The 24,075-nt window shown below is 44.0% G+C and overlaps 5 protein-coding genes across 14 annotated transcripts in view; 1 reads left to right on the top strand and 4 right to left on the bottom strand.

The window, feature by feature from the left end:
- LOC130527865 (nucleosome-remodeling factor subunit BPTF-like) overlaps positions 1 to 5,154 on the bottom strand; it is a 29,017-nt gene extending 23,863 nt beyond the window's left edge. For all 8 annotated transcript variants that reach the window (XR_008951142.1, XM_057036649.1, XM_057036653.1 and 5 more), the window contains exons 1-2: positions 4,341 to 5,154; positions 2,173 to 2,995 (exon numbers count right to left, since the gene is read on the bottom strand). Coding sequence is in view for 7 of the 8 variants with exons in the window: in XM_057036649.1 (XP_056892629.1) it covers positions 2,173 to 2,995; positions 4,341 to 4,917 (1,400 nt within the window). In the remaining variant the exon portion in view is untranslated. The remainder of the gene's footprint in view (positions 1 to 2,172; positions 2,996 to 4,340) is intronic.
- Positions 5,155 to 6,821: 1,667 nt separating this feature from the next.
- nol11 (nucleolar protein 11) lies at positions 6,822 to 12,994 on the bottom strand. 2 transcript variants are annotated; one of them, XM_057036719.1, is made up of 18 exons: positions 12,813 to 12,994; positions 12,335 to 12,448; positions 12,175 to 12,231; positions 11,749 to 11,897; positions 11,369 to 11,426; positions 10,980 to 11,121; positions 10,492 to 10,701; positions 9,922 to 9,998; positions 9,471 to 9,594; positions 9,268 to 9,359; positions 9,041 to 9,106; positions 8,776 to 8,960; positions 8,487 to 8,612; positions 8,183 to 8,404; positions 8,016 to 8,094; positions 7,823 to 7,915; positions 7,489 to 7,596; positions 6,822 to 7,345 (listed from the first exon to the last, which is right to left on the bottom strand). In XM_057036719.1, the coding sequence occupies exons 1-18, from the start codon at positions 12,957 to 12,959 to the stop codon at positions 7,232 to 7,234; spliced, it is 2,163 nt and encodes a 720-aa protein (XP_056892699.1). In that variant the 5' UTR covers positions 12,960 to 12,994; the 3' UTR covers positions 6,822 to 7,231. The 2 variants fall into 2 exon arrangements, with proteins under 2 accessions (XP_056892699.1, XP_056892700.1); XM_057036720.1 differs by having other exon boundaries at positions 10,498 to 10,701.
- A 512-nt stretch (positions 12,995 to 13,506) lies between these two features.
- Positions 13,507 to 16,343, bottom strand: LOC130527904 (beta-2-glycoprotein 1-like). Its single transcript, XM_057036750.1, has 9 exons — positions 16,215 to 16,343; positions 15,982 to 16,123; positions 15,404 to 15,580; positions 15,201 to 15,297; positions 14,997 to 15,073; positions 14,710 to 14,898; positions 14,264 to 14,443; positions 13,939 to 14,136; positions 13,507 to 13,823 (listed from the first exon to the last, which is right to left on the bottom strand). Exons 2-9 carry the CDS (start codon positions 16,049 to 16,051, stop codon positions 13,759 to 13,761), a joined length of 1,053 nt encoding a protein of 350 aa, XP_056892730.1. The 5' UTR covers positions 16,052 to 16,123; positions 16,215 to 16,343; the 3' UTR covers positions 13,507 to 13,758.
- Positions 16,344 to 17,018: 675 nt separating this feature from the next.
- On the bottom strand, positions 17,019 to 19,403 carry LOC130527902 (beta-2-glycoprotein 1-like). Its single transcript, XM_057036747.1, has 8 exons — positions 19,248 to 19,403; positions 18,974 to 19,153; positions 18,786 to 18,882; positions 18,636 to 18,712; positions 18,013 to 18,198; positions 17,750 to 17,929; positions 17,402 to 17,599; positions 17,019 to 17,248 (listed from the first exon to the last, which is right to left on the bottom strand). Exons 1-8 carry the CDS (start codon positions 19,315 to 19,317, stop codon positions 17,148 to 17,150), a joined length of 1,089 nt encoding a protein of 362 aa, XP_056892727.1. The 5' UTR covers positions 19,318 to 19,403; the 3' UTR covers positions 17,019 to 17,147.
- Positions 19,404 to 21,381: 1,978 nt separating this feature from the next.
- The window catches only part of LOC130527887 (protein kinase C alpha type), a 63,681-nt gene continuing 60,987 nt past the window's right edge, over positions 21,382 to 24,075 (top strand). The window contains exons 1-2 of one of the 2 annotated variants that reach the window (XM_057036723.1): positions 21,382 to 21,772; positions 22,835 to 22,866. In XM_057036723.1, the coding sequence (XP_056892703.1) occupies positions 21,606 to 21,772; positions 22,835 to 22,866 (199 nt within the window). In that variant the 5' untranslated portion in view covers positions 21,382 to 21,605. The remainder of the gene's footprint in view (positions 21,773 to 22,834; positions 22,867 to 24,075) is intronic. The other variant, XM_057036725.1, reaches the window with a different exon arrangement.

Here is a 24,075-nt window from a genome sequence, read left to right as displayed (position 1 = left end):
TTCAAGTTAAAAGCAATCGAGCTGGCCGATAAAAAAGGCAACAGAGCTGCTGCACGTAAACTTAACATAAATGAATCGATGGTGAGACGCTGGAAACGGCAGCGGGAAGAACTGGAGCAATGTAAAAAGACGAAAAAAGCTTTCAGAGGTAATAAAAGCAGGTGGCCCGAACCGGAAAACATTCTTGAGGACTAGGTGAGCACACAAAGAGCAGATGGCCGAGGTGTTTCTACTGTGCAGATCAGACTGAAAGCAAAAACAAGCGCCACCCAAAAGAAAATTCAGGATTTCAAAGGAGGACCGTCGTGGTGTCTAAGATTTATGAAACAAAAAGGTCTGTCCATCAGGACACGGACAACTCTGTGTCAGCAACTCCATCCCGAATATGAGGACAAAGAGAGCAGAGAATTCCACCGGACCAGACGACATCATGAATATGGATGAGGTACCTCTGACGTTTGACCTGCCCCTCACCAGGACCGTCAACAAGAAAGGTGAAGCATCTGTCACACTGAAAACAAGCGGCCATGAGAGGACTGCACTGCATCCGGAATGAAGCTTCCACCAATGGTCATTTTTAAGCGGATTACTATGCCAAAAGAAAAACTCCCAAAAGACATTGTAGTGAAAGTTAACACGAAAGGGTGGATGGTAGAGAGCGTAATGAAAGAATGGTTGACCGAGTGTTATGGCAAGCGACCGGGAGGATTTTTTTCATACAAAAAAAGCGTTACTCGTTTTGGACAGCATGAGGGCCCATATTACAGATCCTGTGAAAGCAGCCATCAAGAGGACAAACTCCATTCCAGCTGTGATTCCTGGGGGCACAACAAAGTATTTGCAGCCACTCGACATTAGCGTAAATCGTGCATTTAAAGTGGCCCTCCGAGTTGAATGGGAGGCTTGGATGACCAGCGGCGAGAAGTCGTTTACCAAAACTGGCCGCGTGCGGAGAGCAACTTTTGCACAAGTCTGCCAGTGGATCCTGACAGCGTGGAGCCGTGTGGAAAAAATCCACCATCACCAACGGGGTTCGAAAAGCCGGTCTGCTGCGTGACGGAGAGGACAGCACAAGCTCCGGAGTGAATCTGCCTCAGGATGAGAGTGACACCGATAGCGACAACGAAAGAGAGACTGAGAGAGTGTGTGGCGAAGAATTTCTGACGCTATTCCAATCCGACACTGAGGAGGAAGACTTCCACGGTTTCAGTACACAGGAGGAAGATGAAGACAGCTCTCGGTGACTTTTACCGGTATGTTTTTTTAACCAGCCCTGTTGGTGCTGTGTTATTGCCACAGGCACTGTTTGAAAAGAAAAGCAAAGGTAGTGTAGCGTGTTGGGGAGGGAGTGTGGGAATTTCCCAGCATGCTTTGTGGCAGTGTGTCTGTGGGTTCAGGTTGGTGTTAACCCTGTTTTTGTTCATTGTAAATGTTATCTTTTGCAACTTTCAATGTCTTTCTAAAATTAGATTATGCGGTTTTTAATCAGGTGTGCTCTATATTCCGGAAATTACGGTAAATGTGTTACAGATGTTCAATTCACTTGGTGCCCAATGGTTTTTAATAAAAAACACAGAGAGAGTCTTGGTGTTTGGTCTAACAAGAGATGGCCTTAGCACATCATCAAGGTTAGGATGGTCACTTTCCCTATCTGTAGTCTGATGTATGAGGGAACTCCTTGGTAATAACATGTGTCCATCCAGCACCTTGGTGTATGGCCCAGACATATTTTCAAAAGGCAGACAGCTAAAACAGTAACTTCACCTGCCTGATTATGTGCTGGTGAAATGATGCATGACTTGTTTGTTACAACTGTTCCCGAAATGATTGATTATGTTACTCATACCGCCAACGGTTAGGTTCTAACAATAATAATAAAACTAGGTACCCTTGCTCTTCACACAGCACATGTTATTACTTGATAAAATATGACAATGTTTTTCCACTGGAAATATAATTCCATTCTCCCGACATCCCAAAATTCCTGTAAAGGCAAAGGCGAACCCTTTGTTAAGCCGTACAATTTGTGCAAATGCATTGTCACTGTATGCGTTTAGGTAAAAATCAGCCGAGCTGCAGTGCCAAACATTACGAATGGGTCATCGTTGTAACGATAAACTTGGGCGTACTTGAATAGATTCTACATGCTGAAATGAAATCTCGTGAACTTACACAACGATGCGGCGGTTCAGAAACCAGTATTTACGGTGGTGTCGATCGTATCCGACAGGCAACTGTCGAAGAAATGGTCTGGTCCTCTGCACTTCGGGGATGCAGTCCGCCACCCCAGGTACCTTGTGTGCCACGCACACCTCACACTGCCATTCGTCCTCGGGAACCTCCTGCAACGGTGGCTTCACGCACTCCAGATGGTAAACGGCTGAACACGTTTCACAGCATAGCAGGTCACCCAGGCGGTGACATACCCTGCAGTGGTCGTCGTAGGCAACCACGCCTTCTGACATCAGCTCCTCACGCGCAATGTTGGTTGCCAGAAACTGGTCCACCAAAAACTGGAGAACTTTGATTTTGCTCTCTAACGGTTCAAACGGGTACTCCTCCTCCTCTTGGAAGGGCAGAATATGCCGGTACTCTGGGTCACTCTCACAATATGCCCGCAACACCTCCGGCCAAGTCATACCGTCCACAAAATATAGAGTGGAGTTTACAGAGTCCTTCACATCAGCAGGACCAAACGTGGTGTTAGAAGTGTCCTCCTCTCTGAGAATAGCTTTAAGCAACGAGATATGAGTCTCTGCCAGGAGCGTGCACTGTTCCTGACTGGCCAGCGCTGCACAGAAATCCTCAAAGCGGAACGGAGAGAGCCGCAGGACCGAGCCAAAGTTGCGGAGGACTTCATAGACAGCCGATGCATTGAGGAGATGTGAGGTAGGGATTACTAAGTCCTCTGAAGACTTGGGAAGCTCAAGGGGAGGAATGTCTTTCGCCTCAAGTATGGGAGACCGGGGTCGTGCAGCTCGACTTTTTCTCCTACCTGTGGGATGTGAAAGGGGGGAAATAAAAGATTAAAACAACAATGGTTATGTGTAGAACGACCAGACAGTATTTAAAATTAAGGAAATAATTTTCTGCAGATTTGAACGAGCAACCACATCATTAAAACTGATATAGGTGAGGCTTTATGGCCCTGTATGACAATATTGGAAAACCAAGAGGCATTCCATGGATGTATTTGATGGTACTCGTCAGTGAAGATTACTGGAAATTTGGTTATTTATGATCCAACAGTGCACAGAGGACAGGCGTCACAACGACCTCCTCAATTCAGAGAGTACATTGCGCCTTGCTCTAGCGTAATATATAAGAACGCTCGAAAGACACGCGTGCATGACACAGCGGATGATCGCTTTACCAAAAGTGTGGAAAACCACTTTGCACTGGGCTGGATGAAGATAGATGCAATATCCACATCCGTGGTGAATGGGTTTTATTCATTTATTAAGAATTTTCAAATCCTGAATTGATGAAGTTTTTTCTCCCTGTGTGGAAAATAAAGTGAAGAGAATATTTCTGCCTGAAAATTGGTGCAGAAAGTCTGAGATAACTGTCAGACTTCCGGTGCATTCTTATGCAAAACCCGTGCACAAATTGATTTTTGCAGACAAGCGTTCATCGACAGGCTCCTGCTGTAAGTGGGGATTGGATCCCTTTCGAATTTGCACCTTTGATAAACATGAGAGGGGTTACTATGGTAACGTGGACCACGCACCGGTGTCATGGCTTGACGTTTGTTGCAAGAGAGGGAAAAGAGCGGCTCTTTTCAAAACAAACGCGTCAAATTCATTTATGCCGATCGCCTAGAGAAAATGTGGTTCCCAAATAGTGTCAAAGGTAATGAAAGTCCTGCAACAGTGTCCTGCAAAAAATAACCGATTGGAAGGACATATTCCAGAAATAAAACGTGTTGCGGGGTCGTGTGCACGTTGCATCGTGTACTCGTGGGGAAAATGCAATACTTTTACAAAAAAAAGGGGCGAATGAATGAACCAAACGTGTATAAAACGGCCCGTACACGCAGATCCCCAAAAGCGCGAAAACACGCAAATTTAAACACGCATGCGAAAAAACACTAAACGTTAAACAGAAGCAAAATATGCTTCTTGAAAAGGGTGAAAAAACAAAGCAACCGGCTGCAACGTCCATTCTGCAAAACACGAGCAAGTCGCGCAGACGGTAAACAAAGGCCTGTTTTTGAGTGCAAGCTCCATTTTGAACAATGCGTCTTGGTTTCTGCACAGGGCTTAAAAAACAGAACGTCGACTTCTAGGTCTTGCAAACATGTCTGCAAAAGAACTGCGCACGCTTGCACACGAACGTACCTGGCGTGCTACCGAGTGTGCTGTGGCTCCTGAAACTACTCTCGGTACAGTAGCTGCCGTCATCACCGCCACCACCATCATCATCATCTGGTAGTTCCTCCACATAATCAGAATCGTTTCCCAAGGCCTCTTCTTCAAGATCCGACGGGCTGTCGTCCAGGAGTTCATCCTCTTCTGACCTGTAGCTTAAATTATCATCCTCCTCGTCGCTGTTGTCGTCGTAGACGACCTTAGTCTGTGGCCGCCTCACTCCGCCTCTGCCGCCGCGGCCGCCTCTCGAACCTCTCCCTCTCCCTCTGCCCCGCGATCCCGCGCCAGGCGCAGTGGTGGCGGATGCAACTTTCTTGCTGCCCCGGGACGAATGAAAGTTCTCACGACCGGAGATTTCTGCGTCCAACTCCGCAGAGCCGCTGCTGTAAATTCCGCCGCTTCTTCCACGTCCCCGTCCCCGCCCTCTGCCTCTTCCTCGTCCACGCATCCCTCTGCTCCTGCCGCCCCGAAAGCCACGGACTGGTCCGGGTGAACCTTCTCGCATCACGGCTGCTTGTTTGGGCGGCCTTCCTCTTCTCCCCCTCATTGCAGGAGAGAGTATTTTTTGTTCCGCTTCAATCTCGGTGTTTGGTTAAACCGCACACCAGAGAAAAGGTGGGAGAGGGCGAATAACCGATATTTTGACGGTCCCCCAAAATTCCCACCAAGCCCCGGGCTCAATTTCAGGGTGGAGAGCTCAAACTGAATGGCCGGTGTCCCGCTCTGGGTCGCCTAAAGACGCCATTTTTCTTCACAGCTCTCACTCCGTTGAAAACACAGCAGGCCCCTATAGTGCGTCAAGTACGTCACAACACTAAAGAGTTGTGCCGGAAGTAAAATAGATCCTTTCATCATAAAAGTCAAAACGGTGAAACAAACGCAGCAAACTATGAAAGCCTCACTCATACATGACGCGCAAACCTTGAACATAAAATTGCGCGATTTCACAATAGCATTTGTTTTCGAGACATTGACACCAATTGCAATATATTTAATCAATTCACCTTAACTGAAGAGGAAGTTTATCCGTTTTCCTCTAGCTTGACAGAGCTTGCAGCGTTTGTACTGATCACGTGATCCTCTATCCTACAATAGACGCAATTGCCGTGTTAGTTCATAAAATTAGTTAACCATGCAAATGCTCCCCATCTTTACTATTTTATTGGGGCGATTGGCCCTGGCGGGTGTTTTAATTACAGAAAGGTTGCGTGTTGTCAGCAACACCTTTCATTTTCACCGTCGTCGTCGTCATCGTCGCACGGCAGAGGCCAGAAAATAAGCTCGACCCTGAGATTAATCGCTTGCACCAAGTTCACGGAACATATATATATATTATATTACGGTTTATATCAGGTCAATTTGGAAAGCAAGATATGTGCAATATCTACACGTCAAAAATATGTGGAATTCTTAATTGAATTTGTTGTATAAGGTTTGATATACAGTAATAACATAGACTCGGACTGGATTGAGTTGTTGAGGTTTTAATGACAGCTATCATTCTTCTCACGTCGAAAATGTTATAACTTCTTAAAATCCTCTACCTTGTTCCTCCCTCACCGTTCCACCAAGGTCCCTCTCATTTATACACATTTTGGCTTTCTCCATCATTCCTCTCCTCTCCAGGGGATACATCTCCTGCCTCTCTAGGTTCTCCTGCACCTGCACGCAATTTTACAAGATCAATGCAAACACCACATTTTAAGATGAGCTTGTCCATCACCATAGCAATCAAGAAGGTGCTCAAGCTGGTCTCTGCTGCAGTCTAAACCCCACCTTGATCTTCACTGCCCTTCCTCTAACATACTTTTCTGCCACTCTGACTTCCTCATACAGTACCACAGTTCCTGTCTCGGCACCCTGTCTGATATTTCCTCAAGATCTACAAAAACACGACACCTCGCTCTCTGACCTTCTCTGCACTATCAACATCCTCAACACAAATGTTGCATCTGTAGCAGACTACCTTGACGTGAAATCATACCGCTACAAATGCTCACTTCTGCCCTCAGTCTAGCTTCTACTGCGCTTTCCCCAACTTTATTGTGTGGCTGATCAATGTATTTGCTCTGCAGTAGCTCCAGGTCATCACACTTCTTATGCTTGAAGAGCAAACGGCTTACTTTTCCTCAGTCCTCGGGAACTCTACCATTGAACATCTTGTTGAAAGACCGTCAGAAACTCAACAGTTATCTCTTTCAGAGACTTCTAATCTCTACAGATCTGTTATTAGGACCAGCTGCCTTCCTATCCTTCTATCACCTCCTGTCAGGTGATCATGTTTCTGGACCCCCGGCAGCCTTGGCCTATAGCAGCATAACTAAGATGTTACCAACACCTCGCAACACTGCATCTTCTCTGTCCTCTGATCTGCCTTTGTACTCTTCATCACCCTCAACACCACTATGTTGACTGGCTACATAAAAATGACAAAATTTTAATATTCATGGATACTCAAAGAAAAACCAACATATTTATTTGTCCTGTGCATTTTGTGAGGAAAGTCTTGAATAAAGTCAGCTCATATTTCAATTCATTGCATTAAAATACATACAGAAAACCCCAACAGCAAGCCAGTCACAATAAAGTATTCAAATGCAGACTTTTTCTGTAACAAATTTCAAATTAACATGATTACTCATACACATTTCAGTTAGTCAAATAACTGGGATCTTTAATTAATCAAGCAAAGCAATGGCTTAACATCTGCAACTGATAGTACAGAAGAATTCCATCATCTTTTTATTCAGTAAAAACATCCATGTATGAAAGTTCTTCAGAGTATACCATTCAGGGCAAGTATACAGCCAAAGCAGGTTACAGTTCAGGAATTTATTAAAGCTATATACCTTGTACATATTCTATAACAGCTCAATGATTTCAATGGAGTACTGTGCCACATCTCTTTTCACTTTCATCTTATCGAGTTCTTGAAAGCTGGCCTCAATCTTTCCAAGTTCAGACACCAGTTTCACCTGGGGACACAAGAACACACCGACTTTAGAGATAACATTAGATACACCTAATTTATTTGGCCATGCTAGACCATTTTTTACTTTTATACTTATATGCTTTTATCCCTCAGAACATATATTCAGCCACTTAGACCCAAAGTTACCTGAGACTTAACAAAAATGTGAAGGCTCATTAGTAAGCCCCTGGCCTCAGGAGTCATCACAAGCACCGTGAAATGGGCATCCAACAGCAGGCATATCCAATCCATAATCTGTCAACCCAATAAAATGGAAAAGGGACAGTCGAATGAGAGCAAATCAAAACCTAACATACATCACTTTTCCAGAATTTCTAAAATCAGTGGAGAAATTGAGGTTTGAGGAAAAAAAGACCTGTACAAAAAGTAAATCCTTATCGCTTTTCATTTGTTAGCAGGACTGAATGTTCTATGCCAACAGAGGCCTTTATAATAATCTAGTTATGACGCTGATCCTGACCTGAGTCAGACTTGGTGACCTCACATCAGGCTTCGATAGAGAAGCATCTTGACAATATCTTAGGTAAAGATAGTGCAGGTACTGCAGGAAGAGCTGATTAAAGGGGAAAAAAGAAAATTTATTATCTGCTTTTAAATAAGATGCACATTAAATTGGTGATTCATGTGATAGAGATTTAGTAGCTAATGCTCACAATAATTTGTCTTGAAGAGAGATCTTTTAGGTGAGGGAGGAGGAACGTGTCACTGTATGCAGTTTGCAGGACTTCATTTCTAGGAAGTTAAAGTTAAGGATCCAGAGTCTTCATGTAAAAGCATATGACTAGTATTTAGTTTGAGTGATGATATGATAGAAGGATACAATAGAGCAGCCTTGTGTAATTCCACCGGACAGATCCCTTCTGATGCAGCCGAGATCCTCGCCTTGCCATCTCCTTCGAGAGCATCTGAGCAGTCCTTATCATCACTGGAGCTGAACCCGTTCTGCACACTAGCTTCACCATGCTCCCTGGCAATGAGCGCTTCCATGAAAGAGATGCTGTCAGGCTCCAGAGTCACTTTTTCTGCATCAGCATCTGGCATACTGCACCACCAAGGCAGAACAACACACTGTTACACATACACAGAGTCAGAAAGTGCACAATCCACACCATGCCAATTGTTACCTGATAAAGGCCTTTAGACAAGCACACGTCATGGCTTCAGGGATGTCGGGGAAAAACTGGAGACAGAGCTGGCACAAAAAGTAGTCCTTTCTCTCCAAAGCCAGAAGTAAAAGGTCTGGACACACACTGTTGAGGTCAAGAAGATGATGGACAGTGATGATGTTCCATTATTATATGAATAAACAACTCAGTTGGTGGAATTTGTAAAAATAAAGTAGCCTTTTTTGGGAAAAGACTGGCAATGTATCATTTGTTCACATCCAGACTGGAATTCCATGGCAGTGCTTACCTGTGACAGAGAAACTGGGTGCGCACCAGCTGGACCAGGATGTCTGAGGTGTAAAAGGATGGATTTGCAAGGCTCCGGGACACAAGAGCCGATGCAAGGTGCCCCACAGAGAACTGCAGATCTTGACTGTCAGCATGGGACAGGAGCTCCTCCACTTCTTTCTGCACCTCTTCCAATGGTGCCGTCTGCACGAGGAAATTGACACAAACTTTAACATTGGTCAATATTGATTCATTACTATGTAATGGGGAAATAAAAGTGATACCTTAATGAGCTCCAGAACCTTTTCAACTGTTAAACAAGGTGTTGACTGGGTCTTTCTTGTTGCCCTCTGTTGAGAAGAGATGAATCGTCACATTGCATTCCATGTTTGATCTCTCATAATTTGTTTCAGCATTTCTACTGATGGCCTTTAAAACACTAGTGAGTTTTTTTTTCAGTTTTATCTTTGTAATCCATTATTGTTTTATATTCTTATTGTATGATTTTTACCGTCTTTCTGGTTTGCAATGTTCGAGGAGGCTGAGCATTCTCTCCATGCAGAATATTACTCCAAGATGGGACAGAAGGTATAACACATTGCTCTGTGGATGGCAGGAAAGGCACATGATGACCCAGCAACATGCTTACAATGTAATGAACTCTAGCAAAATCTTATAACTATAATAGGTACATAGATACTTGACCAGGCTCACCTTCAGTCTTGGCTTGTCGGAGTTTTCCCAGGGCAGAAGACAAACAAGACTTGGGACACTCATATGGAATAACTGAGAGCATTTTTCCATGTGGAATGAATAATTTGTTTGAATACCTCCACAACTAAAAAAAAAAGACATACAGGTTTCAATGCAAGTAACAGACGGAGTCAATAGTGGCAGCACAAAGGATTTAATTTTATACTGTCAACTGCAATAAAGTTGTGAGGAGGGATTCTGAGCCCAGTCACAGTGGAGAGCAGACACAGTCTTCTACCAAAGTTATACAGTCCTCTACCAACACCAAACAGCTGGAAGGACAGGGAAAATTGGCCTGCAACAGCAGCTAAACCCCACTTGTGGTCATTCATTTATTAGTCAGCTGTGAAACAATGGAGCTATCGCAATAAATGCAGCTTTTGGGTAACGCCTACTTCCAAACCATTCCTACCTGTCCATAAATTTGACCCGCCATTTCTTTTCCCGCCTGAAGAGTTTGGAAATTGGTATTCCAGATGCAGAGGAAGTCTGAAAGAAACAGACATCAACAATGGGTTCGGGAACTACAAACGTGTGATTGCATCTAGGTAAGAAATAACATTTACTTGCAAATAATTATGTCTAATAATTATTTTTTATAAACACAGACTTCATTACTATTTCCCCAAACTACATGTGTCAATTTAGAAACATTGAGACCTGTGAATCAGCACGATGGAATGCAAGTATCCTGTATCTTGGTGCTGTTTAGATTATGTGAGCATTGAATATAAATTTTGATAAATCTAATAGTCTGATCAAAAAACTGCAGTATCATGCTGCAGCAGGGACTAATGATCACATATTCAACAACTTGATACGTCTAAAAATTATTTCAAAACAAGCCAGAAATTTCAATTCTGTGTGATGGAATTTGTTACCAGTGGAGTATAAACCAGTCAAACACTAAACCAACATCTTAACCATCAACTAGTAGTATGAAACAATGCTTTTATTTGAGTCTTTATAATAAAACACAAACCTTTACCAGCGCCAGCAGAGGGATGTGGAACACCCACAACCGCTACATGGGCTTCATCCAGGATAAGAGCTGATGCTGCCTTCAGGGGGCCCTCACCAACTGGAAGGCTCAGCAGCAGGCTGCGGGACAGTGGAAGAGCCTGGGCCTCCTCACTGACCCCGCCCAGGTTTCGCACTGAGAGGGTGCTCTGGTAGAGGTGGCCGTTCGGGTCTAAAAGACAAAAATAATGATGAGAACAGCTTGGACTGAATCTTGGAAACAGGAAGTTTATCTCAACCTTGAAATATTCCAACCTTTTATTTACTGGCATATTAACATGGGAAAAACTATTTTGGTAGCAACTGCTGATTTGATTACATCTAGAAAATGTGCTGCTCAAAGCAACGACAAACTAATCTTTGCTTTTAACCAAGGTAATACCAAACTAGCCTGTCTCATCCAACAGCCAAACATGAATGCTTTCACTTTCACCACTGTTTTGGGCTTACATAGATAAAGTAGACAGATGTGTTTATCTCTGTAGGAGGCGCAAAAGCTCAGCGGGGAAAGAACAGGCTCTTCTCGCTCCAGCTGGTATCTCTGCAAGGTGTTGGGATTCAGTCTCTGCAGGTAGAGGAAATGATTTCCTTTCTGTGGAAAACCAAGAGAGACACTCAATGCAAGCAGGTTGTAAAAGATAGCAGCAACAAAGATGGCATGTGTGTCGGTAGAGAATATAAATAATTTTAAATATGAAATAAAATGCAACATAAAATCCAGCAATTCACATGCAGAGATGTCTGTCTTACAGTTTACTAACTACAGATTAAAACTGAATTCTTCACACCCACACTGTATAAACCTCATGTCAAAAGCAAAACAAGGGAAATTGCATCACCTGCTCAGTGGTAAAGATGACAAACTGCTGTGACTCAGCCATCAAGTTGGTGCTCCACCTAAACAAGCACAGGTTGTTTCAGCTTTTGATTTTATTATCCAGTTTAATTATCCGACATTTTCTTCCATACAGTGACACTGTATTCATTGTTTGTTTGTGTGCTCATGAGTGTCATGAATAACCAATTGCTATTTGGTAAAAAAGAAAATGGAAAAAAAAGATTTTAATTCACAGATTTCAGCAAACAGCATGAAACAAACAAACAAAAAAATACAAGGAAGCAGCCATCTTTAAAATCAGTGATGCTTCACTACCACATTTTTGGAAATATGTTATTCCAGGCCTCTATAAAGGTATTAAAAGTGTAGAGTAACACTCACCAAATGGTTTCTTCTTGAGAAATCACTTCCTCTATTGGCTGCTGGGGAGCAGTAAGAAGAGAGTCCAAGAGTCTCATAGCTCCTTTCTTAAACAAGACCACAGGCTCCCCTCCTGGAATACTGTGAATGCTCCAGATATCTGATGACACCTGGAAATATTCAGGCCACAAATGAAAGGAAATATTTCATCACAAATCAAATGGGGCACCACTATGAATAATTCAAATTGACACTTATTAACTCTTATTTTAAAGGTACTAAAATGCAAACACAATGAGACTCTTTAAAAGTGAAGAACCTGAGGTAAAATCATTAGACAATAATCCTCTAAAACAATTAGCTAATGAACTTGCCTAAAAGAATTATACATCATAACATATACTTTTACCAAAAAGAGATTGTGGTGCGTGTTTTGCTCAGACTTACAGTAGACTTGAAGACTTTATCTAAGAGCATGTCTTCTTCCTTCCAAATTCTGATGACCTGAACATAAAAACAAAGATGCAACTTTGTAAATTGCAGAAAAGGTTTGCAGTGACCTTTCCAACCGCTGCTGGACCAGAAACCATTACAGTACTTATCTTACCTTACTGTCTGACACAGCCACATATTCCTTGGTCTGCGAGTTATAAACAGCTGGACAGGTAAAGGTCTGTCCTTGTTTCACTGTCCAGGTGCTCAGAGGCTTCTGGTCAGACACCTGCCAGAACACAAAATAAACAATAGTGAACGAGGTTTGAACTGTCATGGAGAGAAATTACCTTTTATCCCGATGATGCTTGGTGAAATGTGACCACCAGGGCCTCTAATAAAACTTAGGCAAGCTTTTGCAAATGTTGTATAACATAATTTAACAATTTAACAACGCAAATACAATAGAGCGACTTTTGGGGTCACTATCATAGATATATGTATATAGCCTGTGGGTCCAGTAAAATATTTTTAAAAAAATTAGGTGAAGAGAGTATCACGAGCAAGTCCTGGGAGATATTGAACTGAGACACGAGTTCCACAGATCTGCTGTAGCAGGTAAAGATCTCTTCGGAATAAACGTAAAACTTTACCATATACAGCGTGACAGAACGAGAGGAGTCGGTGACGATGACATGGTCGTTGTCTCTCTCCACTTCAATGCCCTGAATGCCAGAATCTGACAGAGATTGACCTGAAACACGTCCACACAACGTGTAGCCTTCGTACAGCGCGGCCATGCTGGATGAGAAGAAAGTGGACCCCACCAAATATCGCGAGAACACAGCTCAATGTTTGGCATTGCTACCGGAAGTGGGACTGTGTGTCTGCGCAGACGCAGTTAACTGCAATGACAGGAGGCGTATTTCTGCCTATAATCTCAGGAAACAGCTTTTTTCCCTTCAACTATATTCCTATATTGGGTACATTTTTGATACACAAATGCAAATATCTGCAAAACAACCACTAGCTGTCTCTTAACGAATTTCTTTCAAAGCCCTTATCTCATGATAAATAAATGCATTGAAACTTTTAGTGATGTTAAAAATATAATTTCATTAAAAAGCCCTTCATTTTAAATTTTATATTTTTCTGTCTTTTGATGGAATAATGTTTGTCTTTTTTACATTCTTGGCTGGAATATGGAGCAGATCATGGCCGTGCACTGCGGTTGTGTATTCGTTCTGTATCTGCACCTGTTTCCTCTTGATGTTTCTCTTTTCTCAGCCAGTTTGCTCTTAGAGCTGAGTGGTTGTTGTTTCTGATGAACAGACGCTCAGTCCTGGGTTGATCTGTGCAGGCTCAATTTTATTTGAAATGGTTTCCACTCCCATAAAAGGATTACAGATAATGAATAAATGGATGTCTTTTATTATTACAGAGTTGACTTTAAAATGGCACCTGTTAATCAGGACTAATACAGTTGAAAATAGCTAGAATTATGTTGAATACAAAGATTATCGCATGCCTTAGGTTTAAAAGAGCAGAACACAAATGCACAACTTCCCTATTGTAGTAGAGAAGTTATCTGCTGCTATTTCAACATTGCTTGATTTCTGATGGAAGTGAACTGGAATGTAAGTTGTAAGTGTTAAGGCTGGGCTCTAGAACAAAAAAGTGAGAGAGATTTGAACAGGTTAGAATTTTGTACTGAACATGTTTTAAATAATGTCTTGCTTTTAAGTCATTTGTGGCCATTCATTGGACAAGAGAGTTTACCTTGAAAGCATTCTGGGATGTTGAGTTTTCCATCAATGCACTGAGTGGATACAGCGTAACCACACTTCCTTTCATTGTTCATGCAATAGACTGAGACGAGTTCATTGTGTAAGATTCTGTTGGGAGTCAGTTCTTTGATCCAGAGTTTTCGTCCTCTGTACAATATCCTGCCTTTACGTATCCCAACACTACAAGGAGCTGGAAAACACACACGTACATTATATATATATATATATATATATAATACTGTATATATATGTGTGTGTGAGTGTGTGTGTGTGTGTGTGTGTGTGTGTGTGTGTGTGTGTGTGTGTGTGAATTGTACCTTTGCAGGAAGGCCTTTCAGACCAATTCCCATATTTCTGACAAACAATCTGCTGGCTCCCTTCAATCACATGGTCGCCATGGCAACCATATTTGATAGTTTCCGTGTAGTCATAAGTTCTCTTGGCGTTGCTTGACATGTAGCCTCTCTCAATGTTCTCAGGTGGAGGGCAGGACACCACTATAGGGGGGAAACAGAATTAAAAGAGCGATTTATGACCTTTTAAAGAAAACTGCCCAACGACAAATCTTATAACAGCACCAAAGAGGTGCGTCGAGTCTTAAACAATCAATTAACTATTGCAGTGAGTGCAGACACACACACAGACACACACACACACATGCACACACACTGTTTTTAAGTTTACTTGGACTTAAATTAAATTCAGTGAACACTGAAATCTTGAGGCAGTTGTTGGACAGCTGCAAGTTTTCTAGTCATCCTACCTCTGCATTCAGGCGTCTTGGTCCAGTTCCCATTGCTAGTGCACTCTGCTTTTGCATCACCAAACAGCACATAGGGAGGCAGGCACTGGTACGTGCCCTGGGTGCCGTAAGAAGTGGTGTTCCCTTCGACGTGTTTATTATAAATGATTTTCCCAAACTGTGGGATTGGAGCCAGACCACACTGCACAGCTTCAGCAGGAGACACATGTGGATTCATAAGTATACTTCTGCACGTGCACTTATATTCCCACACAAACAAGAGGTGCTGAGCATGTCAGATTACACACCTTTGCACTCCGGAGCTGGGTTGCTCCACATTCCATTGGATAGGCACTCTGAAACATCAGCGCCATTCATGGTGTACCTGCACAAAACCACATGGCTCACTGGATGCAAACACTCATCACAATGTGGTCTCAAGTACTGTATGTATGAGGATTTAAATGAGAAACTTTTGCACTGTTGCGGTACTATAAAGAGGTTGATGTCACCCTTCATCGCATGTATAGTTGATGGTGCTCCCGTACACCGTGTCTGTGTAGTACACCTCTCCGTTCAACAGAGATTCAGGATAGGGGCATCGCTTTGCTGCAGGAGAGGAGCACAAATGTTTAAATCGGAGCTTCCATCAGGGCTTCTATTGTAGTATGCTTTCATAAGGATTTCACAAAAAGCAAATGCAGCAGAGACCCACGTATGCACAGTAATTTGGTTTTGGTCCATTCTCCATTGACTCTGCAAATAATCTTCCTGGGGCCTGACAGAGGAGTGTATCCAGGTTCACAGCTAAGAACTAACTCTTCACCAGGATTGAAGTATCTCTGAAGGCCTTCCAGCAGAATATTCACATTCAGCTCAGGTCTCGTACACACTGGAACAACAAACAGATTACGCAATCATGGAAAAGCCTTTTCATCATGCTGGCAAAGGAGTTTTTTACTGTTTAAATGCTTGTACAAATGTTAAGAAACACACAGAAGCTAATTATAGCGAGATAAGCACAATGTCTTCATGGCAACTTCATACAGTCATGAAGTTTGTTTTAAAGAGACCCTTCTACTGTTTGTTTTAAAAATGTTTAGGCATTGAAATGACCATTTTGTAATGCTACATAAGAGTGATTTTATTGTTTTGTCACTAATTTAAACCAAAATGTAGGAATTTCATACAATCACTAGTCCAAACAGAAAAATGAACAACCTCCAAACAGCTCAGGTCTCATTATGTCAGGCTTGATAATGATGAACAACGTCACGTAATGAGAGCACGTACCATTGTCCTGTCCAGATCCGTCAGTGATAAAACCAACAACGAGCGTGAGCAGAAACAGGTTCCGTTCCATCCTTAATGAAATGCACAAGTGATCCTCGGCCCAGTTCAGACTGTCTCCTCTCTCACTGGTATTTGTGTTGCTCTAAAAGTAAACAGATAAGAGCTGCTCTGTTTCCTAATTGGCTCGCTGAGATTTTACTGGAAATGACCCCCCCCCCAGAGTTGGACTTTACCTTGTTGCAGCATTATTCAAAATCACAAGATTGGAAAACAGGAAAAGCTACTGTATTTTCTCCTAAAAACTGTTTAATTCTTATTTCTCCTCTTTTCTCCCCTTCCCTCTCCTCTCCTCTCCTCTCCTCTCCTCCTCCTCTCCTCTTTTCTCCCCTTCCCTCTCCTCCTCTCCTCTCCTCCCCTCCCCTCCTCTCCTCCTCTCCTCTTTTCTCCCCTTCCCTCTCCTCCTCTCCTCCTCTCCTCTCCTCTCCTCCCCTCCTCTCCTCTCCTCTCCTCTCCTCTCCTCTCCTCTCCTCTTTTCTCCCCTCCTCTCCTCCTCTCCTCTCCCTCCTCTCCTCTCCTCTTTTCTCCCCTTCCCTCTCCTCTCCTCTTTTCTCCCCTTCCCTCTCCTCCCCTCCCCTCCTCTCCTCTCCTCTCCTCTCCTCCCTCCTCCTCCTCTCCTCTCCTCTCCTCTCCTCTCCTCTCCTCTTTTCTCCCCTCTCCTCTCCTCCTCTCCTCCTCCTCTCCTCTCTCTCTCCTCTCCTCTTTTCTCCCCTTCCCTCTCCTCCTCTCCTCCTCCTCTCCTCTCCTCTCCTCTCCTCTCCCCTCCTCTCCTCTCCTCTCCTCTCCTCTCCTTCTCCCTCCCCTCCTCCTCTCCTCTCCTTCTCCTCTCCTCTCCTCCTCTCCTCTTCTCCTCTCCTCTCCTCTTCCTCTCCTCTCTCTCCTCTCCTCCTCCTCTCCTCTCCTCCTCTCCTCTCCTCTCCTCTCCTCTCTTCTCTTCTCTTCTCTTAGTGGTATCACATCGTGTTAAAGAAAACTCCGTATTTCGGTATCAATAGCAGTGACTTTATTATTATGCTCAAGGAAATGAAGAGATGACACAAGTTAATTATAAGGATTATCCTGTTCGTTTTTCCACATCCTCCCAGTCTTAAACGGCTCCATGTGCAGGATTATGCAGGACTGGTGGAACTTGCAGGTGGTGGAGAAGCACACATTTCAATCTCTGATGGAAGCGTTTTGGCCCTTATATTGTACTCAATCTTCCCCGGTTCTAAAAATTGGAAAAATAAATGTCAATATCAGTGCCTACCAGTCTCACGCATGTAAAAGCACAATATTTATGTCGTACTAATATTAACATTTTAGTTTCTGACATCAATAAAGTATCCAGTACTAAGAATTATAGACACTGACAAGTGCACACCTTCAAAGCATTCTGGGATTGGGAGGTTTCCATCCCGACAGGTGCTGGCCACTGGGTAGCCGCACCTGTCGGCTTTGTTCAGGCAATAGAATGCAACGTGTTCTCCATGGAGAACTCGGTTGGGTTTCAGATCTGCGATCCAGAGCTTCTGGGAATTGTAGAAGATGCGGCCTCTTTTGATACCAACCGTGCAGGGAGCTGGAAGGGAAAGCAGAGAGAGAAAAGAATGCAGAGGAGCAGCTGATGCCCATTTCCACCAGATGTTGGACATCTGCTCAAATGTGATGTCATCAGTATTGTGCTGGGATGCCAACAGCACCAACAGGGTCTTTGTTTTCCACCACTCACCCCTGCAGACTGGCTTGGATGACCAGTTTCCTGTGTTTTGGCACTGTATTTCGGCATCGCCGTCAAGAACGTAGTGATCAACGCAGCCATATTTAACCTTCTCCTTGTAGCCGTGCTTTCTCATCACAGCAAAGGTCATGAAGCCGTTCGGGATCCCTGTTGGGATGGGGCAGCTCACCTCTAGCAGAACAAAAGCAGATGGAATTTTATTTATAGCAGCTTCCAAAGAGGCTTTTTAAAGAAAATAAATGTGGGCGGTGTACCCTGGCAGACGGGTGGCTCAGTTGCAGTTCCATCAGCCATACAGGAGCCTCTCTCGTGACTCGGAGCCTTGGGTGGGTTGCATTCATACGTCCAGCTGTGTCCGTACTGGACTGTGTTTCCGGTAATGGCTTTATTATAGACTATTTTTCCACCCATTGGTGGTTTAGGCAGAGGACAGTTCACAGCTGCAGGATAGGAAAGACACTACAACTTGGAAAATTTCCTCAGCTGTCGAGTCAAACACACTTCAGGAGCCTGAAAGACCTGCAACCTGACCTCTGGTGCCGCCATCTCACAACGTCTTGCATTAAATGTGTCCACATCACGCAGTTAAAAACATCTGCTAGCAGCGCCAAACTCTCTGAACTGAGTGACTGCTTTTATTTTATTTTATTTTTAAAAAACTCCCTTTGGATGAAATAAACTCAAACAGTGGAGATGAGGGGTTTCCTTTGTTACTGAGGCCCGCCACCAGGGGGCCAATGGAACATTTTGTGGTGCTTTTCATGCAAAATCTGTCCTTGTACGCAGAATGTTCTTGTCTATACATTGCCAAAAGCAACTACAGGAATTAAAATGCCATTTCCCCAAAGTGTCTGAAAAGCCATTATTCCTGCAGTACCTTTGCAGAGAGGTGGAGGATTGCTCCAGTTACCGTCAGGCAAACATCTGCTCTCATTGGCCCCCTGCATCACGTACCTGATGAACAAGTCCATTGATGTGGTTTTGTTGTGAATAAGCAGGAACAGATCGCGTAAAACGCCAAAGTTACCCGTCATCACACGTGAAATTGAGCACGCTCTTGTATGGAGCTTCTGTCCTCCCCATTGCCAGCGGCCGCAGAGGTCGAGGGATGGGACACATCTTAGCTGTACGAAAAACCCCGCGTCAGAGACTCGATCAAGATCTTATTTCTGTAAATGATTAATCAGGGGTGGATATGGTTCCCATTAAACTCACGCGAACAGGCCAGGTCGGACTGCGTCCACTCTCCCGTGGCGGTGCACGTTATTCTCCGAGGGTTTAACGTTGAAGGCGTGTACCCCTGCTCACACGAGAGGGTCACAGCTTCCCCGGGCTCATACACACGCTTTAGTGCCAGCTCATCAATCCCATCGGTGATGGGAGGTCGACCGCAGACTGCTCAGAGAACAGGTTATGACTTTAAGGAACAGAGGGAACAGCATTGCTGCACCTCAGAGAATAGTCCAAATAATGCAGGGTCGTATCTCACCTTTGATGCATGATACACTTGAGAATAAGGCAAGTTGCAGAAGCGCCAAAAGAGCCAGAGTTGAAGCCATTTCCCTCTTCGTGGAGTCTCCTCTCTGTCCCCGGGAACTCAGTTGGGCTTGGGGACATAAAGGCTGCAGGGTAAATGTGTGCTGAAATCTGGTCCAATCAGATGTCGGCAAAGGCTCCTATTGACCGAGGACAAAGTTCTTGACTCATGAATATTTACCCAAAAGTGATCGATGGGCAACTCTGGTTTTGTACATCACCAGACAGCAAACACACAGTGAGATATTATATATACTGAGACACAAAGGCAATTAAATTAAGGATATGACATAGAGGAAGATGCTAAATCATCTGAAGAGACAAACGCCCCAACAGATGGGTCTTTTTGCAGTTAAATCTAAACCACTTTACATACTTTTAATGTAGCTTTGTTGTCTCTGTGATGTTTAGTATGTGTGAAAATTCATAATCACCAGTTTTCATAAAGATTCGTTTCAGCCAAATTTCATTCTGCCAAATATTTGTTGTTCCCATAAATTGGATTGAGATGTTTGCCTGTCCTGCTGGCCAGTGAACTCTGGTTAACACTGCTCAATGCTGCACTTTACCTATTAGAATCTTAGATCTATAGAATTGGTGATGCGGATGATACGATTTAACTCTACAGTTAAGCGTTTAAATCTACATTTAACCGTGCCTTCAAATTAGCACCGATTAATACTGTAAACCTCAAGAAGAGGCTTTCTTTTGGCTTTCTTACCAATGCAGGTTTATTCATCATAATCATTACACGTTGGCCCGTTTCCCATTTGTGAATGCATTTGAAATGTGCGCGTTAAACAGAGGTATTCAAACATATAGAAAAACTGATGATCACATCAGTACAAAATATGTAATGTGTTATGTGTCCACACGATGGCGGCATCGCCGCAATTGCAGCAGCGGGGCCAGGGGCCTCCTCCGTCACTCAGGGGTCCTGTTGCGTGACAGCCGTGGGAGAAGCGGAGAAAAGCAAATGTCAAGTTGCATAAAAAAATAGCCGGTTGAACAGGAAGTACTGAAACAACAGTAGCGGAGGAACACGGGATAATGTTGTTGATAAAATGAAGAGATGGATGATTCCGGGCTTTTAGAGACAAGCATGCACTGCATAAATAATGATTTTTACTGCTCTAAAATGCTCTTTGAATGAGTAAAATCATTTATGGTTCCTCCTGAAGGTTGGTGGAGTTTGCTTTCATGCCCTGTTGGCAGATAGGAGGCCTTTATGACCAGGATTAAAGGCTGCACAGATAGAGATATGCTGATAATGCCACAAGCTGTCTTTAATGGCAATTTTTTCCCCTCCTCAACATTAGTTTACGTTTCAGTTAGTCTAAAAGGGATTTGGAAAATCAATGATAAAAACAGTTGGTCTTTCTACTTTAAAGGTTTGAACAATGGACCATCCATCTGATTTTAAAAATGAATACTCTCAACTTATGATAACTTAGACATGTTCAATGCTACATATATCAGCTACTTTGTCATTCCATGTACTTAGTTTTATGCTGTGCAGCACTGAAAGTAAAGCATCTTTAATTATTCAATCAGTCAAGGAGTCTTGAAATTAGACTAGTAGAGACTATCATGTTTGTGTTGCATGAAATGAGCTAGTGATGTTTCAGTATTAACTTATTAACTTTTAAAAAAAATTTATGGTACCTTGGCTGGTATGAATCAGAGCTTAGATAAGATAAAATTTGACATACCTGAGCTCCAAAGATCTACAAAGAAAAAGCATAGGGTTTGGAAAATAAATCAACACTGTATGGACATAGTAGGTTTTTAAAACCCTCCAAGTACCTGTTTTTAATGTTGCTAAAATACTACAGAATTACAGTAATTACACTAACGAACTACTGCTATTACTGACAATGAAAGTAATAACAATTAGCAAATGCATTAGCAATTTTATTATTTGCTATGTGTTTAAGGTCACAATTTATTTGTGACAATAAAGTCTGTACGGTCGGCTCAGGTAATCGACTCAGACACGCGTAATCAGGATGTTACGGCGCTCGAGTCCGGTCGGGACTCTTATTGTGAAGGTCTTACAGGATGCAGTACTCGCGTCACTACCGCTGGCTTGCTGTTTGCCCAGAGCTGTCAGTGGAGCAGCCCAGCCAGCGGCGTCAACAGGCAGGGACAGCCCTCAGTCGGGAAGCTCAGTGTGTCGGGTGTGCACCGCCGCCTCTCAGCAGGAGGGTCTCCGCCGCGACGGACCGCGAGAAATAAATCCTAAAAATCAAAAAAACAAAGAAAAGCAATAGAAGAGTGAGCATCGGGACTGGTTTATCTACCGGGGGACATGGCTGATGTGAGTTTAAACGAGTCGTCCAACGAGGACGTCGCCAACAGGTTCGCTCGTAAAGGTGCGCTGAGGCAAAAAAACGTCCACGAAGTGAAGAACCACAAATTCACAGCCCGCTTCTTCAAGCAGCCGACTTTCTGCAGCCACTGCACCGACTTCATCTGGTAAGTCTCTCCCACCTCCACCCTCGACTGCTGCCTGTTGCATGTTGGATAACTTCGGTCCCGCAACACTTCGCTGGGGGAAATAACGCAACTCCAGGCGAACTTTCGCTCGTCCGGCCCGCATCGATCCGTTACAGCTGTTGGATTCTGCAAGATCCGCAGAGACAAGTCTTGTTAGACCACAGACGCCGTCATCTCAGTGTTTCGGGATGTTACAGAGACCCCAGTTTGTTCAGCCTCTATCCCCACCAGCAACATGGGAGGAGTTATTGCTGTTCTTATTAGTGAAGCGCAAGAAAAACAAGGACTTTTAACCTTCCCTTTCTGCACTCTAATCCCCAGGACTACAGGAAATCGATTATTTCTGCAAACCCGACGTTGCAGAACTAAATCGACACATTACGCGAACACTGTATCAGAGCTGGCACCGACATCTGTTCTAGTTTTCTTTCCGGGTTCCACATGATACAGGACCGGGTTTGGATGACTAATATCCTTCCTTTTCCTTTGCACTAGTAAAGCCTCAGTTTTGGCGGCGTCTGTGCAACAGGCCTTCATGATTGCAGCACCCTGGTGTGAGGAGGGGTTTCTAGTGCTGCATCTCATACCAAAATGCATTAAACCACCAAAAGCCAAACTTCCCCCCCCCCCCCAACTCACAGCTATGTGGGGGCTGCACCCCTGTTGCAGGCACGGTTTTAATTATATGGCCTATAAATGTGACAGTTTAACGGCGTGACCTCTGATCTTCAGGGAAGCGCAGCATGACGGTTCGTCCTCAGGAAAGCAAACGCTAAGAATTGTCCCTGGCCGTTTATTTGGTGTCATTTCCAGTGTTTATCCCAGACCTATTTAACTGCATATAAAGTACCATGTCCAGGAGGCACCCTCCTCTTAGTGACCTGTCAGAGGGAAAAGTGGGAGAAGATTGATGGATGATCAAACCTAGGATAGGCCTCCTAGCCAGTATGTTGGAGTCCTTGTAAACGCTGTTAATGTAGGCCTGAATTAATGCGTTTTCCCCCGCAGCAGTATTAAATGACGCCGTCTTTGTTTTCGCAGGGGCTTTGGGAAACAAGGGTTCCAGTGCCAAGGTAAGAAACACACGAACAAGTGACTCATTCACGTGTGTGTCTGCGTGTGAAGGAAGCTTGTAAGTGTGATGTTTGGTTTTTTTTCGGTCGCGTCACGCTGACGTGGACCAGCGTGAATGACTGTTTGTATGCGAGTGGAAGCCTGAATAAATATCAGGGCCCGTGCAGCAGAACTGTAAACAGGGCCGAGCTTCCTGGTCTGCAGAAAACACCTACATCCCCTCCGCTCGGACACATACCACACTTGCTTTTGACGCTGTTATTCTGGGATTCTCACAGCCGTTTGAATCAGTATTTTCACGACAGTCTGAACACTCCAGCCGGTTCGTTGTAATGCTGTTAAATGACACTTAGGATTATTATCGCCGCGGTAATTACAGACGAAAGGCCGACCACCTCCGGGTCAAACCGGGATGAGTGCACACGAACGGGAAGAGTCAGGCTCAGGCGACGTGGTCCGGTTGTCCGACGTCAATCCCAGGATTTCCAGTCAGGCTGCCACTTTGAGCTTCAGCATGCGTCCACCCGGAGGAATTCCTCATCTAATGTGGAAACATTCGCTCTTGCCAGAGTTATGAGTCAGAAGGTGAGCAGCCAGGTAGCGGGACGGATGAGGCGAAACAGACGTAGCGGCCGTCCCGCTGAAGTGTCTTTCTTTAATCGATCACAGAAGGTGAAGAAACCGGTAATTCTAAATCACGTATGATGCGAAAGCGAACATCAGAAAACAAGCCCCAGCCTCCAGTGTTGATAAATGGAGCGTAAACGCGGGGCCAGGGCGCAGTTTATATGGTTTTACTGAAGCTATGAAGTGACAGAAAGGTCACCACTTCTTATTATCTGGTGAATTATTAAGCGTCTGTGAATTCAGGGTCGGGTGCTGGGGCTCAGATGGTGACCCTCAAAGATGACAGCAGGACGATGGCGCGGAGAGCGACATTTCTTTAACAAGAGTGACATTTAATTTTCAACCTTGCAAATGCCCCTTTGCTAAGAATAGGCCGGACCGCACGCGGCGTTGCACCCCGTGTGCGGTTTGCGAGGGGGGCATGTGCGAGCACCTAACCGGGACTCCGTTCGGAAGAATATGGTCATTTTTTTCCTTGTATCATCACTTCTGTAGCCGGCATTTGAGGTTAAAAAAAAGGTAAAATATGGGTGTTTGAAAGGAAGTGCTTAATCAGGCGTGATTCCGATGATGATCGTCTG

Source organism: Takifugu flavidus, chromosome 6 (genome assembly GCF_003711565.1).
Source record: "Takifugu flavidus isolate HTHZ2018 chromosome 6, ASM371156v2, whole genome shotgun sequence".
Classification (NCBI taxonomy): Eukaryota; Metazoa; Chordata; class Actinopteri; order Tetraodontiformes; family Tetraodontidae; genus Takifugu; species Takifugu flavidus.
The sequence above is the reverse complement of the archived record's forward strand: the minus strand, read 5'-3'. Positions and strand labels throughout refer to the sequence as shown.